Raw genomic sequence first — 16,863 nt, 5'->3', positions numbered from 1 at the left:
TTGTAAAACACTGTTTGCCTTCATCAGGAGGTTCAGGAAAGAAAACAGTTACTCCTTTGGCAATTCTGACAAGATCCAAAGATGTATGCAATTATCTCATTTATTTAGCAAACATTTTAGGACCCATAAAATTCCAGACACTAGATTAAATAGTGGAGAAATACAAACTAATAACCACAATTCCTGCCTTCAAACAACTTCACAGCCTTATGGAGAAAGATCAATAATGTCTTAAAATAAAATCTCAGAACAAAAGTTTAATCTTTAAAAATGGAATACACCTGGGGCACCTGGGTGGCTCAGTCGGTTAAGCATCCGACTTTGGCTCAGGTCATATCTCGCAGTTTGTGGGTTCGAGCCCCATGTCGGGCTCTGTGCTAACAGCTCAGAGCCTGGAGCGTTTTGGATTCTGTGTCTCCTCCTCTCTATGCCCCTCCCCTGCTCATGCTCTATCTCTCTCTGTCTCTCAATATTAAATAAACATTAAAAAATATTTTTTAATAAATAAAATAAAATAAAATAAAATAAAATAAAATAAAATAAAATAAAAATGGAATACACCTTACATATCATGCTGGGTGGAGGACAGAAGGTGAAAGCTATGAAGTTAAAAAACTTGTTTAACTGAAGTGATTCTGTTATTCGGGAAAATCACATTCAGATCTCCTGTTGCTAACTACAGCATCTGGTAGCAGTCTTGGAATACTGATACATTTCAAGATAGACCATTTTTTATTAACTATACCATTTGAAAGGTCAACGTGTTCTTGTGATGTCTCCTATGCAAAGATTTTATTGCACCCCAAAGTAGTTTCCAAGTTTTTTCATTTCAAGCCCCATTCTAAATCTTTCAATTTTCCACAGCATACCTGACATGAAGACAAGCAAAGAGAGTGAGTTCCACAGCCATTGGTAAAAACTGGTACTGAAGAATGAGCAATTATTTGTGGAGATGGTAGGAAGATTATACCTCAGAAGAGAGTACATGAAGATACAATAATTTAGTGAAATTAAAAGAGAATAACATTATTAGAAACAAACCTTAGCAAAATAACTTGCCTCTTTGACAGGACTTAAGTTAGAAGTCAAAGATTATATATGCCCTAGGAAAGCCCCAAGTGTGATTCTGATATGGGAGGGCATTAAATGAGACAGAAGCAAATAATGTCGGTTATAATGATAGATCAACTAGAAAATACTGATCTAAAAACTATTTTTAAATTCTAAGTTTTAGATTAAATCCTTTAATACTGTCATCATTGTGAAAAATCAAAGTCTTCAACAATGATCACTATATTTTGACAAATCTACTGAAGAGTAAAAAACTTTATAATTTAAGAATATTAACCAATCTCGCCTATACCCCCTAATGAGATAATCACTTTCCCCTCATTTTCATTACATAATAAAATGAGAAAACTCTCTCTCTCTCTTTCTCTCTCTCTCTCTCTCTCTCTCTCACACACACACACACACACACACACACACACACACACAGGAAATGTACTTTTAATTGAAGTGTGAACTCAAGTCTTAAATTCCATGCACATAAATGTTATGCAATAATAGGAACTTATTTCCCTCTTCCTTCAAATACCACCTTTCCTCAAAATATGCTTCTGTATAAGATTTCTCCCTGTTGGAGCTGCCACTCTGTTCCACATTGTTACATGCAAATCTAGCAATGAAGAAAATTATTAAACTTATCCAGAAGAATGTCAAAAAAGAATACTGATCATGATGGAAGTACAAAGTATAAGTCTGATTTGCAATAGATGTAAAAATATTTGTGTTAAAAACACATTAAAACAGACTTTGTTTAGACAAATTGTTTTACATCCTTATATCCCAAAAATCTGATTATACAATTATACCCCCAAAATAACCACGACCTGCCTATGTAGGAGAAAATGGAAGGTATCTTACTTTTTCACATCACTATAATGACATGCCAGATCATGTCACATGAGAACACAGTAATTTCTAAAATAAAGTAAGAGTAATACTATAAAATGATTATTATGGTAGGGAGGAAAAAAGAGTGGAAATATTCAGATATAAAGGTCTACTCAAAAGTGAAATCTATGAAAAACAAATATGGATGAATCGGTATGTTTTGAGATTGATCACGATTACAGACGATTCGGGTGGCACTATCATTTACTTCCAAACCTGTAAGAGAAGACTGCTCTGAAGAGCTCCTTAGTTTAAAAAAAACAGGTAGGGTGGGAGCAGCAGCAGCTTTACTACAACTGTTTTAACAACTCTTATTTATATTTAAAGGTAAGAAAAACTGAACATGCTCAACAGTTATAGTAACCCATAAGAACCAATTTCAGAGGTGCCTGGGTAGCTCAGTCGGGTAAGCGTCCAACTTTGGTCAGGTCACGATCTCACAGCTTGTGGGTTTAAGCCCTGCATGGGGCTCTGTGCTGACAGCTCAGAGCCTGGAGCCTGCTTTGGATTCTCTTTCTCCATCTTTCTCTGCCCCTTCCCAGCTCGTGCTCGCTCTCTCTCGCTCTCTCTCTCTCAAAAATAAATAAACTTTAAAAAAAAATTTTTAAAAAAAGAGCCAATTTCAAAAACCTTATAGGCACTAAGTGGGCTACCCACGGGCATAGTATGCCAGTGAATTATGTATGACAGAGTCATGTAAAAAGTTTTGTATTACTATTACTAATCTATGTCGTTACAAAACAGGTTTAGGTTTTCAATGAAGATTCTCACTAATTTTCATGCAAATACTTCACATAGTAATTTAACCTCATATACATTGTTTAGAAATGGAAAAATAGGACTAAAGTCAATCATCGTTAGGTTTGAAAATGGCAGTTCAGATTTCTTAGTACTGTGCTTTACACTTATGTTTCTCAAAGTGGAACACTTTTAAATATAGAGGGTAACTAACGAAGGTTAATATTTATTGGGCACAGTATCACACAATGTGATGATTTCCTGGCGTATACTGTCTCATTTAATCCTTAATAACCTTAAAAATTAAGGACTATAACGATCCCCATCATAACTGAAGAGGCATAAATAATTTACCCAAGTGGCAGAGAGTAGATTTGAACCCAGAGCCTAGAACCAAGGTAATGGGGAAAAGAGGGAAAGTGACTGAGAGAGAGCACAGAAACATGAACTCCAGTGCAGAAAGGCATACTGCTTACTGGGGGCATGTAGTCCCTCCTCATACTCAGGATGAGAGGTTTTCAACTCTGCCTGTACATTAGAATCACCTGTAGGACTTTCTAAACCAACATCCAGGCCTGGGACCTCACTCAGATACTAGGCCTTCAACTGGCCTGGCCCTGGGGAAAACACAGCTTTTCTTGTGTTGTTCTTTTGTTTGTTTAATTTCCGCAGGTAATTTTATTTTTTTAAAAAAATTTTTTTTTCAACGTTTATTTTTTATTTTTGGGACAGAGAGAGACAGAGCATGAACGGGGGAGGGGCAGAGAGAGAGAGGGGGAGACAGATTCGGAAACAGGCTCCAGGCTCTGAGCCATCAGCCCAGAGCCCGACGCGGGGCTCGAACTCCCAGACCGCGAGATCGTGACCTGGCTGAAGTCGGACGCTTAACCGACTGCGCCACCCAGGCGCCCCCCGCAGGTAATTTTAATGGGCAGTGAGATTGAAAACCACTAATAATCATTTCCCACCCCATTAACCTCTCTGAGTAGCCAACTACAATCAAATTTACTAATCACCTACTTAGTTCTGAGCACTTTACCTATTATATTTTCTATTTACCCAACAAAGTGCTTAGTTTTTCTTTTCCTTAAACAGAGGAAACATTATAACTCTAGCAGCGCCTTTTTAAATAGAAAAAAATTGCCTGCTTTTCTTTAACAAGAGGAATTTAGGGGGGAAAGGCAGGGAGATAGCATCAAAGAGTTTGAAAAAAAAATCCCTTCTTTATGCACACATACACTCATTAGGTTTAAAACAATGTAAAAAGAAAATAAATAAATGTATGTATGTATGTATGTATGTATGTATGTATGTGAACAGGTCCTGAGTATCAAACTAAAAAATTAAATGGCAGGCTATGAGACTAAAAAAAGTTCTGTAATACATGTTAAAGAAAGATTTAATATCCATGAAACTTCTTAATTCTGCTGGAGATGACAGTTAAAATACTAAGTAACTGTTATTGTGGTGATAAATCCCATTGTCTTCCCATGGCACTGTGACAATGATTATGCAGTGTTTTTACCCTATTAAGTCACCTGAATATAGACTAACAGGTGCTAAAGAAATCAAAGCATTACATAAGCACACCCAAACAACAATATGGCTGGTCATATCACGTAGTGAGAAATACAAGGATTTTGCTGAAAATCTTCTATAAGGAGTCTTACCTTTTCACTAAAAGTTATTCACTGCACATCCCACTCACCCCACACCAAAAACGCAACGAAAACTGTTCCAGACAGTCTTGGATCTGCTGGCCCTTTTATTTTACTAGAAGGGTGTAGTGGGGAGATTTCTGACAAGCATACAAGTTTGATCTAGGATTTGAACAAGAGATCTAAAATGAAGAATATAAATACTTCAAGTTGTACACAACTCTGGACTTCTCAGACAAACATTACAAAACTTCCTGCTTCCGGACAGCTCATTATTTGGTTCAAGTCTTCACATTCCTTTATTAGTCATGACCTTTTTACAAAGCTCTCATTCCTTATTGTTTGAATAACATCGGACTTTTAAATGTTGCAAATCAGACTTACAGGAAGGAACCCTTATCAAATGAAGAAGCCATCCCAGAGTTCATGCCCAAAGGAGGCTCTGATTACAGAGAGAACTCAGTAACCCCAGCAGAGTGTGTCCAGCACGTAGATTTCTTTTTAAAAACTGGTAGTAAACATATATCGTTCTGCAGATCTTAAATTTAGGTTCATCCACACATTTTTATCATACACAATTACAGGAGCCTGCATTTCCGCAGAAATTGACTCTGCAAGAAACTGGGAAGACCTGTGAGTGTGTGTGAAAGGCACAGACACAACGGTGAACCACTCATTACCAATTGTCACTGGGGTCTCACATGGCCCAGATCTGGCCTCTGAGCCATATGTCACTAGGCTCAAAGGCACAGATGAGAGGAGAGAACCACAGGGTAACTGGAAGAGAAAACAAGGGGGAGGAACCTCATAAATACGTGTACTTCCACCCCGAAGCTGAAGAGGTGGCCCAAAGGGCAGACTCCAGAAAAACCTTCGCTCCTGGGATCCGTCACATCGCCCAGGCCTGTAGGGCCTGCTAAAGGGGGCGTGTGGGGGAGGAAGGGCAGTGTCTGTGCCCCCTCCGGAGATCGAAACAAACGAAATTAAAGCAAGTTCTCACTTCCTGGTCGCCTACTCTTCCCGAAGGCCCCGACACAAGACGGACACCGGGGAAAGAGGGCTCCCGAGGAGTAAAGGGGGGGGCCCGCCCCCACCCCAGCCCTGCACCTTCCCGTCCTCGCCCTCCCCTCCTCCGGGCCTTACACGGTGACGTGACCGGAGCCGCGGACCACCACTGGGTCCGGCGAGTATTTGAGCAGCTGCTCCTCCAGGGCCCGCTCCTCGTCCTCCTCCTCCTCATAGATCTCGTCGAAATCCGCCATCCTGAGCCTCCGAGGCCCCCTGCCCAAAGGGGCCTGACTCCAGGGGCCGGCGCCGCGGCCGGGAAACGGGCAGGCGAGGCGGCGGAGGCTGAGGGGAGTCGCTGCCTCGGGCTCAGAGGCCGCGGAGTTCGCTCTTGGCTGCCTCGGCTCCGGCTACAGAGATGGGGTCCCGGCCGTCGCCACCGCCGCCGCCGCCATTACCATCAGCAATAACAACAACACAATGTCAACATCCGCCCAAGGGCCGACACCTCCACCAGTGCCGCCGCCGCCGCCGCAGCAGCAACTCAGGCAACCACAGCAACAGCCAGAGCCACCCGCAGCGGGAGCAGCCGGCTACGGCATCGCGAGACTTCCCGGGAGTGCGGTCGGGCGCGTGGACGCGCGGGCGCGCGCGAACGTGTGGCCTCGCGCGCTCCCAGGGCGCCTTCCTTCCTTCCTCCGCTCCCACCCGCCGACGACGCTTCGGCAGCGCGCCCCCGCCGGCGCGGTCCCGCCCTCCAGCAAGTGAGTCCTGCAAAGGGCGGCTCCGAGGGCCCGGGGCGTTGATCCCGCCTGGAGGAATGGAGCCCGGAGTGTCTGTCCAATGGAGCACTTAATCTCTACCCCAAACTACTACCCCAAAGTAACCTCTACCCCAAAGTACTCTACCCCAGAGTACCCAAAGTTACTCTACCCCAAACTACTAAAAACAAAAACCCCGGTTGGAATACAAAATTTATAGTGCGTGTTTGCCAGTTTATCTAATAGCTGAATCTCGCTTTTTGTCAGTGTTTTTAGTCTTGATGGAAGCCAGAGTCTGCACTTTCCCAATTTGAGGAGCCCAACAGAAACATTGCAAATGTTTTTGCCCACTTTGATAAAAGAATTTTCAAAACATGTCCAAACTGAAACATCATGTCCCATCATCCCCTTAAATACAGGCCAATGATGCTATTTTTTTCTTACAAGAGAACTCACTGTAGTCATGACATGAAGCAAAAAAAATGCCACATTCTCTGGGTTCCAGTTTGAAAGATGCAGTTTCCCTGCCCCAACTCCCTCATCAACCATAACCTGTTTTCTTCCCTTAAGACCTACGGAATCCCTTTCCCTTCCTTACAGCCCCTTCTAGAATGGAAAGGGTAGAGGAGGGAGAGGAGGGGAGGGGAGGAAGAGTTTAATGGATTCTGCTTACCTGCCTAGACCACTAATGAAGGCCTAAGGGTCACTCTGGGTGCTTAGTTTCATAGTCAAGAACCTGTCCGGCCATACAAAAAGTTCAGGGGCAGGAGTGGACTCCTGAGGGAGTCCTAGATAATGAGTATATACCACAAAGACAGGAGAGAACAGTCATACTGGATCCAGGGCTGGTGTCAGACTATTCTGCAAGTACAGTGTTCACATTCTGACATTTCCCTTTAGATGGGTCATTGTTGAACTTGAGAAAAATGCGAAGGAGGGCAATAAGGACAGCAAGAAATACCAAACATTTTCTTACTGGAAATGGTTGAAGGAAATGAGCATAGGTAGCCAAGAAAAGATAAAGGAAAACCGTAGTAGTTGTATCAGACTTGCTGTATATCTCCCCAGAGGGCATTTATTCATTTACTAATTCAACAAATATATACTGAGCTCTATGTGTCAGGCATTGTGTGCGCGTGTGTGTGTGTGTGAATGAAATACAGTCCCTGCCTTCTAGTAGTTTATTTATCACTAACGTAAGCAATTATAATTGTGTCAAGTGCTCCCAGAGGAGTATACAGAGGGTACTAATGAAGCACACAGAAGGCAGCTTAGTTTGGTGGTTAGCAGTGGGCTGTGAAGCGTGACTGCCTGCCTTTGAATCTCAGCTCTGTCACTTACTATGTGACCCTGAACAGGTCACTTAACCTCTCTGTTCCTCATGTGTCAAATAAGAATAATAGTACCCACCCCCCACCCCCACAATGGCCTCCTCCGCAGATGCATGAAATGCCTAGAAGAAGGTCTGGCACACAGCAAATAAGGGCTGTCTAAGGCCCCATCCCACTAATCAGCTCTATGAGGATCAGCACAATTGCTCGCATTATGTAATGCTTTACTGTTTATAAAGCACATACATATCATTGAATATTCCCCCAAGACTCCTATGAGGTAACCAAGGAGGATGTAATTTAGTCCTTCATCTCGGAGACGCTATGTGACTTCCTCATGGCCAAATAGCTATGTAATAGTCAAACCCACGGCTTCAACCTCAGTGCACTGGGTAGGCCAAGCTCCTGAGTTTCCTTCTTAGCAGGAACCAAGAGGCCAGTGGCTGCCCTCCGTTGAAGGAGCCGCTGCAAATGGGAGGGTGAAAAAAGGGAACAAGAGGAAGCAAGGTCAGCGTGTTCTAAGCGTGGCTCACACCCAGCGTGCCGTGACTGAGAATTCACCTTTCTGTGGACACAGTGGCCGAGATAAGGGGCTGGGGCCCCAAAGTATCTAAACCATCACATAGCTGGAAACTTCCCAAGGGCAGAGGAAGTCACCCACAGCAACTCACAGCTCAGCCACAGCTCCTGCTTCAGAAAAGGAGCTGGATAAATGTTCTCTGAATGGACACATATTGCTACTAGTGCTAGTTCCAGAACAGCACGAGTTAACTAGGCTTCTGAGGACTGTGTGAATGTCACCCTTTATCTTAACACTGGTTCTGTGTGGGAGAAATGTTCTTAGTCTAAGATGTATTCAACAGAGAGATCTTTGTATCTCCCGCTGCCTCGGTGTAAGGTGGGGGGCTGTTTTATTTTTGTTCTTCCTATTTTGCTCTTCTTTTTCCTGCTCTGAAAAAAACCTGTCAGAGCTAGCAAAGGGGTGTGGGACCTGGGAACGAGGCGGAGAGGATGAGAGAAGAGGAGTCCAAAGTTTCCCTGATGATCGATGACATCACAATCCCAAACTCCACCCCCCAACCTTCCAGGGCCCAGTTTCCTGTCAAACTTCTTCCCCAGTTTCTCCCCGGGAACAAACTCCCCTTCTCAATATCTTTTCCCTCAGTGTTCAGTGTTCTCCAGCTCTCTACTGTACAGACTCCTCTCCATTTGGCTCCCCTTTATATTCCTACCTCACACGCTGTCACGTTTACCTTCAGACTAAATGGCTCAAAACCAAATGAGATAATGCCTCAGAGGCCTCCTGAGGCAACAGACGGACATTCAGTTGCTTTTAAGGCAGATATTCCTAGATTTGAAAACTTACCAGTTCTATCACTACCTAGCCAGTGGCTTTGGGCAGATTCAACTTCCTAAGCCTCCTTTTCTTCATTCTGAAATGGAACTCATGCCATTGAGGTTGTCAAAGATCAAATGAGGTAATGCTGTGGACTGAATTGTATCCCCCCACCTAAAATTTATATGTAGGAATCCTAACCCTCCAATGTGATGGTATTGGGGAAGTCAGGCCTCTGGAGGTAATTAGGTTTAGGTGAGGTCCCGAGAGTAGGTCCTTAAGATTTAGTGCCTTTGTAAGAAGAGACCAAAGAGCTTGCTCTCCCCACCAATCTCCCCTTGGTGTGAGGACACAGAAAAAAAGATTGCCACTGGCCTCACAGGAAGCTATCGCTCACCAGGAGCCAAATAAGCCAGCCCTTTGATCTTGGACTTCCAGTCTCCAGAACTGTGAGAAATAATCTTCGGTTGTTGAAGCCACCCAGCCTGTGGTATTTTGTCATGACAGCCCGAACTGACTATGACAGCATGTCAACCCTCCCTTTTTCACTCATTTATTCATTAAATAAATATGCATTGACTTATTCCCATGTGCCATATTCTGTGTCAGGAACGAGGGCTTAGCAATAAGATATTAAAACACAATCCATGCCTCCATGTAGCATAAAATACATTGGGGCACGAGGGAGGGCTGACGAGTAATTTCAAAAATGATTAACTATTAGAATTGTAGTCAGTCCTGTGGAGAAGTTCAGGGACCATGAGAACAGTTAATGGTTGTAACTCAACTCTGAGAAATCAGCAAAAGTATAAGGATGGGAAACAGAACAGAAGAGAAAGTTCCAGGTAGTGGGACAAGCATGTTCGTAGCAACAGAGGCTGCTATAATGGAGTACTATAGACATATAAAAAACAGAAATTTATTTCTCCACCCTCATGACCTATTCTTCTACCAAAGACCCCACCTCCCAACACCATCACATTGGGGGTTAAGACTTCAACCTATGAATTGTGGGGAAACACAAACATTCAGTCTATAGCAATGGTTAAAGAACCTGAAGCAGAAAAGAGCATGGCCTAAATCAGGTACAAACCAAAGCCACTGTGGTTGGACCATAATAAGGAAGGCAGAGCCAAACTGAGATGGGTTCAAAGAGGTTGATAGAAATTTGAAGGCCTTGCTAAGGAGTCTGAACTTCATCCTGAAAGTAAAGGTGATACACTGAGGATGTGAAGCCAGGCAATGGGTCCAAAAAAGCCAGTGCATTTTAAAATTTTCAAGTGGGAGGGGCACCTGGATGGCTCAGTTGGTTAAGCATCCAACTTCGGCTCAGGTCATGATCTTGCAGTTCGTGGGTTCGAGTCCCACGTCTGGCTCTGTGCTGACAGCTCAGAGCCTGGAGCCTGCTTCAGATTCTGTGTCTCCCTCTCTCTCTCTCTCTCTGCCTGTTCCCTGCTCACGCTCTGTCTCTCTCTCTCAAAAATGAATAAACTTAAAAAAGATTTTTTTTAATTTTCAAGTGGGAGACCAGTAGTCCAACCTACCCAGAATACATCTCCCACTTCTTCTGAAACCAGCATATCCCCAGATGATTTGCGGTAAATCATACCTCCCCCACTCTAAGTACTTGTGATTGGGTTAAGCTGACCATATCATCAATTCCAAGAGTGGGCTCATGGCCTAAAGCTGGCAAATCAGAGGCCATGGGATACCTTGGGGCACAGTGATTGCTTTGAATGGACACATGATTCAGACAACACCAATGAGATTCAATACCAGGACTTTTAATAGAACTATGGGGAAGGAGGGAAAACTCCTTTTGTATGAAACAGGAGCTATGTCGCTCTTGCCATGGTAGAAAATGCTTAGAAATGTTGCCAACCCTGAGGAAAATAGGGTCAAGGGATGAAACAAACATGACTTTGTCTTCATGATCACGTTTGAATCTCCTGCGTTCAGCCCAGGTTTATAGGAGAGGATAGTGGATTCAGTTTGTGGAATGGGAGACACCAAATGGAGATGCCCAGTAGAACATAGATAAAGACATTAGAAAGATAGATGGATAGATGTGCGCATGGGCGAATGGATAGACAGACAATGCAGGGCAAAGGGAAGAAAGGGAAGAAAGGGAAGGAGGAGATGCAAAACAGAATTCTTGGCAGGGAATGCAGTCTCTCCTATGCTGTCCTGTCCTCCACTCCCTTGTGGTGTATTCAATAAACTCCTGTCGCCTTAAAAAACTATTCTTGACAGGAAATACATTGGGATCCATCAGATCCCATAGATGGTAAAAGCAGCCATAGAAATGACCGAGATGGGGGTGCCTGGGTGGCTCAGTTCGTTAAGCGCCAACTTCGGATCAGGTCATGATCTCAAGGCTCCGTGAGTTCAAGCCCCGCGTCAGGCTCAGTGCTGACAGCTCAGAGCCTGAAGTCTGCTTCGGATTCTGCGTCTCTGTCTCACTGCCCCTCCCCCGTGTGTGTGTGTGTGTGTGTGTGTGTGTGTGTGTGTGCGCGCGTGCGCGCGCGTGCACGCGCATAAACATTTAAAAAATTAAAAAAAAAAAGAAAAAAAAGAAAGAAATGACTGAGATGGCTCAAGAGCCAAGAGGTGAGATGGCCTAAGGAGACTGTAAGAAGATAAGAGGATCTAAGATAAAGGAATTTCAGTGATTAGCGATAGGGAGAGGAAGAGGGACCGATGAAGGAAATTGAGAGGAAGAAGCCAAACTGGTGAAAGGCAAACTGAGACAGTGTGGTGTTACGAATGGAAAAGGGAAGGGAAGGGAAGGGAAGGGAAGGGAAGGGAAGGGAAGGGAAGGGAAGGGAAGGGAAGGGAAGGGAAGGGAGGGGAGGGGAGGGGAGGGGAGGGGAGGGGAGGGGAGGGGAGGGGAGGGGAGGGAAGGGAAGGGAATGCTGCAGAGATGATGTAAGATAGGAATCAAAGAATATCCGCTGTATTTGGGAGAAGAGCAAATCCTAGGGAAGGACTTAATTCTGTAACCAGCAATTGACAGAGCCAACCAGAACCCCTTGACTCTGCAAACACATAGGAATCCTAAATCAATATAATCATTAAAAAACAGTAACAAAAGGGGAGCAAAACTCCCCACTCCTTAAGTGGAGACTATGCAGAGACTTCCCTGCAAAGAGTGCAGCGTGGGGGCGCCTGGGTGGCTCAGTCAGTTAAGCGGCCGACTTCGGCTCAGGTCATGATCTCGCAGTCCGTGAGTTCGAGCCCCGTGTCGGGCTCTGTGCTGACAGCTCAGAGCCTGGAGCCTGTTTCAGATTCTGTGTCTCCCTCTCTCTGACCCTTCCCCGTTCATGCTCTGTCTCTCTCTGTCTCAAAAATAAATAAACGTTAAAAAAAAAATTCAAAGAGTGCAGCGTGGAAAGTAGAGATGACTACAATGGCAACACCTCACAAATGCTACTGCAGCCAGGAAATCAAGGTCAATATCAACACCTGTAAATCATGTTGATAATACGTACCTTTGTTATGATATGGTGAAAATGGCACCTAACCTTTCTGATCTTCCTCCTAAATACCCATAGCACCACCCTAACCATGAGAAAAACATTAGACAAATTCCAATAGTGAGGCATCCTGCAAAATACCTGGTAGCTGTATTCCTCACGGCTGTCAAGGTCATCAAAAACAAGAACAGTCTGAGAAACTGTCACAGCCAAGAGGAGCCTAAGGAGACATGATGACTAAACACAATGTGATATCCTGAATGGGATTCTGGAATAGATAAAGGAAATTAGGTAAAAACTAAGGAAATCTGAATAAACTGTGGACTTTAGTTGATAATAATGTATCACCCACAACTGTATGGTCAACTAATCTTTGACAAAGCAGGATTGACTATCCAATTAAAAAAAGAGTCTTTCCAACAAATGGTGTTGGGAAATGGACAGCAACATGCAGAAGAATGAAACGGGACCACTTTCTTACACCATACACAACAATAAGTTTAAAATAGATGAAAGACCTAAATGTGAGATAGGAAACCATCAAAAATTCTAGAGGAGAACACAGACAGCAACCTCTTTAACCTTGGCTGGGGCCACTTCTTACTAGACACATCTCTAGAGGTAAGGGAAACAAAAGCAAACATGAACTATTGGGACCTCATCAAAATAAGAAGCTTCTGCACAGTGAGGGCAACAATCAACAAAACCAAAACGCTATCCATGGAATGGGAGAAGATATTTGTGGAATGCTGGGGTGGCTTAGTCAGTTAAGTGACCAACTCTTGATTTTGGCTTAGGTTATGACCTCACAATCATGGGCATGGAGCCTGCTTGGGATTCTCTCTCTCTCTCTCTCTCTCTCTCTCTCAGCAGCCCCCTCAAAATAAATAAATACACTTAAATTTAAGAAAAAATAAAAAAGAAGATATTTTCAAATGACATATATGATAAAGAGTTAGTATCCCAAATCTATAAAGAACTTATCAAACCCAACACCCAAAAAACAAATAATCTAGCCAAGAAATGGGCAGAAGGTATGAACAGACATTTTCCCAAAGACAACCAGATGGCTAACAGAAACATGAAAAGATGCTCAATATCATTCATCATCAGGGAAATACTTATCAAAACTATGATGAGATATGACCTCATGCCTGTAAGAATGGCTAAAATTAACAACACAAAAAGACCACAGGTGTTGGTGAGAAGGCAGAGAAAGGGGAACACTTTCACTCTGTTGGTGGGAATGCAAACAGGTGCAGCCGCTCTGGAGAACAGTATAGAGGTTCCTCAAAAAGTTAATAATAAAACTACCCTATGATCCAGCAATTGCACTATGAGGTACTTACCCAAAGGATGCAAAAATACTGATTTGAAGGGATACATCCACCCCAATGTTTATAGCATCATTATCGACAATAGTCAAACTATAGAAAGAGCCCAAATGTCCACCAATTGATGAATAGATAAAAAAGATGTGTTGTATATATATATGCATATAATGCAATTTTACTCAGCCTTCAAAAAGAATGAAATCGTACCATTTGCTATGCTGTGGATAGAGCAGGAGTGTATTATGCTAAGTGAAATAAGTTAGTCAAAGAAAGACAAATGCCATATGATTTCACTTACATGTGGAATTTAAGAAACAAAACAGAGGCACCTGGGTGGCTCAGTCGGTTAAGCATTCGACTCTTGGTTTTGGCTCAGGTCATGATCTCACAGTTTTGTTTGTTCAAGCCCTGCGTCGGGCTTTGTGCTGGCAGCACAGAGCCTGTTTGGGATCCTCTCTCTCTCTTCCTCTCTCTGCCCCTCCCCACTTGTGCTGTCTCTGTCTCTCTCAAAATAAATAAATAAACTTAAAAAAAAAAAAAGAAGAAACAAAACAGATGAACATATGGGACGGGGGGGAAAAAGAGAGAGAGGGAAGCAAACTCTAAGAGACTTCTTTAAAAATATTTTTTAGGTTTAAAAAATGTCTCAGTTGGGGTGTCTGGGTGGCTCAGTCAGTTATTTGTTTTTTGGGTGTTGAGTTTGATAAGTTCTTTATAGATTTGGGATACTAACTCTTTATCATATGTGTCATTTGCAAATATTTTCTTTTTTATTTTTTTACTAAAAAAAATTAAGTTTATTTATTTATTTTGAGGGGGCTGCCAAGAGAGAGGGAGAGAGAGAATCCCAAGCAGGCTCCATACCACAACTGTGAGATCATAACCTAAGCCAAAAGCATCTGGTTAAGCATCTGTGCTGATAGCTCAGAGCCTGGAGCCTGCTTCAGATTCTGTGTCTCCCTCTCTCAATCTCTGCCCCTCTCCTGCTTGCTCTCTGTCTCACTCTCTCTTGAAAATAAATAAATATTTAAAAAATTTTTTTTAAAAGAAATAAGAATTTTTTTTAAAAGGCTCAATATACACCAAACTTGTGATATAGGAATGGCCAACCTAAGAAATTAGTTGGAGAAAGGATCATATCAAGTATATGATTCCTGAAAAGGGCAAATGAGATAGGATCTATAATAAAGTGCCTGGAACCTGGTAATCACAGAGAATATGTCAGCTATTTTTCTTCTTATTATTTTATCGCTATTAAAACATGACAAGAGTGAACAAGAGTAATAGGAACGATTGTACTGAGATTAACATGCTTTTCTTTAATGTTCCTGACCTTATTTATTTGCATGAAGTAGACATGATATTAGGATACCTGGCAACAGGAGTAGAAATGTGTAGTGCCAGCCATGAGCACTATGTTCCAGCCCTAAGCACCATCTTCCTAGGGGCGAGGAAGAATTTTTTTTTTTTTAATTTTTTTTTCAACGTTTATTTATTTTTTTTGGGACAGAGAGAGACAGAGCATGAACGGGGGAGGGGCAGAGAGAGAGGGAGACACAGAATCGGAAACAGGCTCCAGGCTCTGAGCCATCAGCCCAGAGCCTGACGCGGGGCTCGAACTCACGGACCGCGAGATCGTGACCTGGCTGAAGTCGGACGCTTAACCGACTGCGCCACCCAGGCGCCCCTGGGCGAGGAAGAATTTTAAAACACATCAAGAGGGTTTTATATTGTTTTGAGAAACTCAAACTTCTTGGTTCTCTGGGAAGACAAACAAAATGTCTTACTTAGTCTTTACTCACAGGTATGGTTCCAAAAACAGAAATTGATCATCTCAACCCTCACCGATCATTTTAAAAGATCTTTTTCAACGTAAAATTTGTGTGATGGGTGCCACCCTTAGAGTTTGTGGTCCCCAGAGCATAAGTAATGTAAAATAGCACTGCTTAACTCCAGTGGATGGAGGAAAGGTTGCTTGCCATACGACTATGCCAAAGCTCTGAGGAAGCAACAGATACCCTCTGCTGCTTCCATAGTCACCTCAACAATTGTGCTCCTGAGGGAGAGGGAAAAAAGATGATATAAACGGACTTGGAGCCTCCTGAAAGCAGAATCTATTTTGTTTGGGAAAAGAAACAAACACTTATGAGGCAGACATGCCATCAGGCACTGTTCTAAATCCTTTGCCCACAGCAACTCACCTAGGCTCACAAACATCCTTAGAATGTAAGATCTTCATCCCTACCTCACATGTGTGCAAATTGAGGCAAAAGGAAATTAGGTAACTTGGCCCAAGGTCACACACCTAGGAAGTGGTAGAACCAGGACTGGAGCCTAAACAGCGAGTTTCCTCTTCCCATGATCTTTCCGCTTTGTTTTTAAACTCCAGCAAGAGAACTATTCAGATTACTTCCCTCTACCTTCCCAATAACTACAATAGTGCTTAGCACATGTTTGGTGCCTTAAAAATATTAGATACATGAAATCATCCCGTTTCTTTTTTTCCTTGATTTCACACTGTATATACATATTTCCTGTGTCTTCCCCCAGATATTTTTATAAAGAACGGTAAAATAGGGGCGCCTGGGTGGCTCAGTCGGTTGAGCATCAGACTTCGGCTCAGGTCATGATCTCGCGGTTTGTGAGTTCGAGCCCCGCATCGGGCTTTGTGCTGACAGCTCAGAGCCTGGAACCGGCTTCGGATTCTGTGCCTCCCTCTCTCTCAGCCCCTCCCCTGCTCATGCTCTGTCTCTCCCTGTGTCTCAATAATAAATAAACATTAAAAAAATTTTTTTTAATAAAAATAAAAAAGATCGGTAAAATATATGGATTTTCTTAGATTACCCTAGAATATCTGTGGCTGCTTACCTGATTTAAACCAACACTGTAAATATGACATACAAGTTGTACTGGCTTTTCTTCTCTGCCATCTTTTAAATTCACAAATGTCTGGACACTACCCCTAAAATTATAGGCTCACAGAAACAGAATGGTGCCCAGAAGTCATCTTGTCCACACTGGCTCCAGAACTTTGCTTCAGTCTAAACCATGTGGTGCTTCCTTCTTTATTGAGCATCTCAATAATTACATTAAATAGCTATAGCATATTGAGCATAAGCAAAAATATGATGTTCTTCCACAGTTTTTAAAGACTATATTCTTTAAGGTCTAAGATTATGTCTTGGTGCTTTTTTTTCCTTTTTTTTTCTCCAAGCCCTTGAATATAGCCTGGAATCCAAGAGTCATTCAATACAACCTCATCCATTAA

At 42.8% G+C, this 16,863-nt stretch overlaps 1 protein-coding gene across 2 annotated transcripts in view; it reads right to left on the bottom strand.

Moving 5' to 3' along the window:
• CHIC2 (cysteine rich hydrophobic domain 2) overlaps window positions 1-5,983 on the bottom strand; it is a 53,748-nt gene extending 47,765 nt beyond the window's left edge. The window contains exon 1 of one of the 2 annotated variants that reach the window (XM_025921484.2): window positions 5,496-5,983. In XM_025921484.2, coding sequence (XP_025777269.1) covers window positions 5,496-5,614 — 119 coding nt within the window. In that variant the 5' untranslated portion in view covers window positions 5,615-5,983. Of the gene's footprint in view, window positions 1-869; window positions 3,353-5,495 lie in introns of those variants that run through there. The other variant, XM_086705048.1, reaches the window with a different exon arrangement.
• Window positions 5,984-16,863: the final 10,880 nt, after the last annotated feature.

Source organism: Puma concolor, chromosome B1, assembly GCF_028749965.1.
Source record: "Puma concolor isolate L17-30 chromosome B1, mPumCon1.1.hap2, whole genome shotgun sequence".
Classification (NCBI taxonomy): Eukaryota; Metazoa; Chordata; class Mammalia; order Carnivora; family Felidae; genus Puma; species Puma concolor.
Note: the sequence above shows the minus strand (reverse complement) of the source record. Positions and strands in the feature narration are given on the sequence as shown.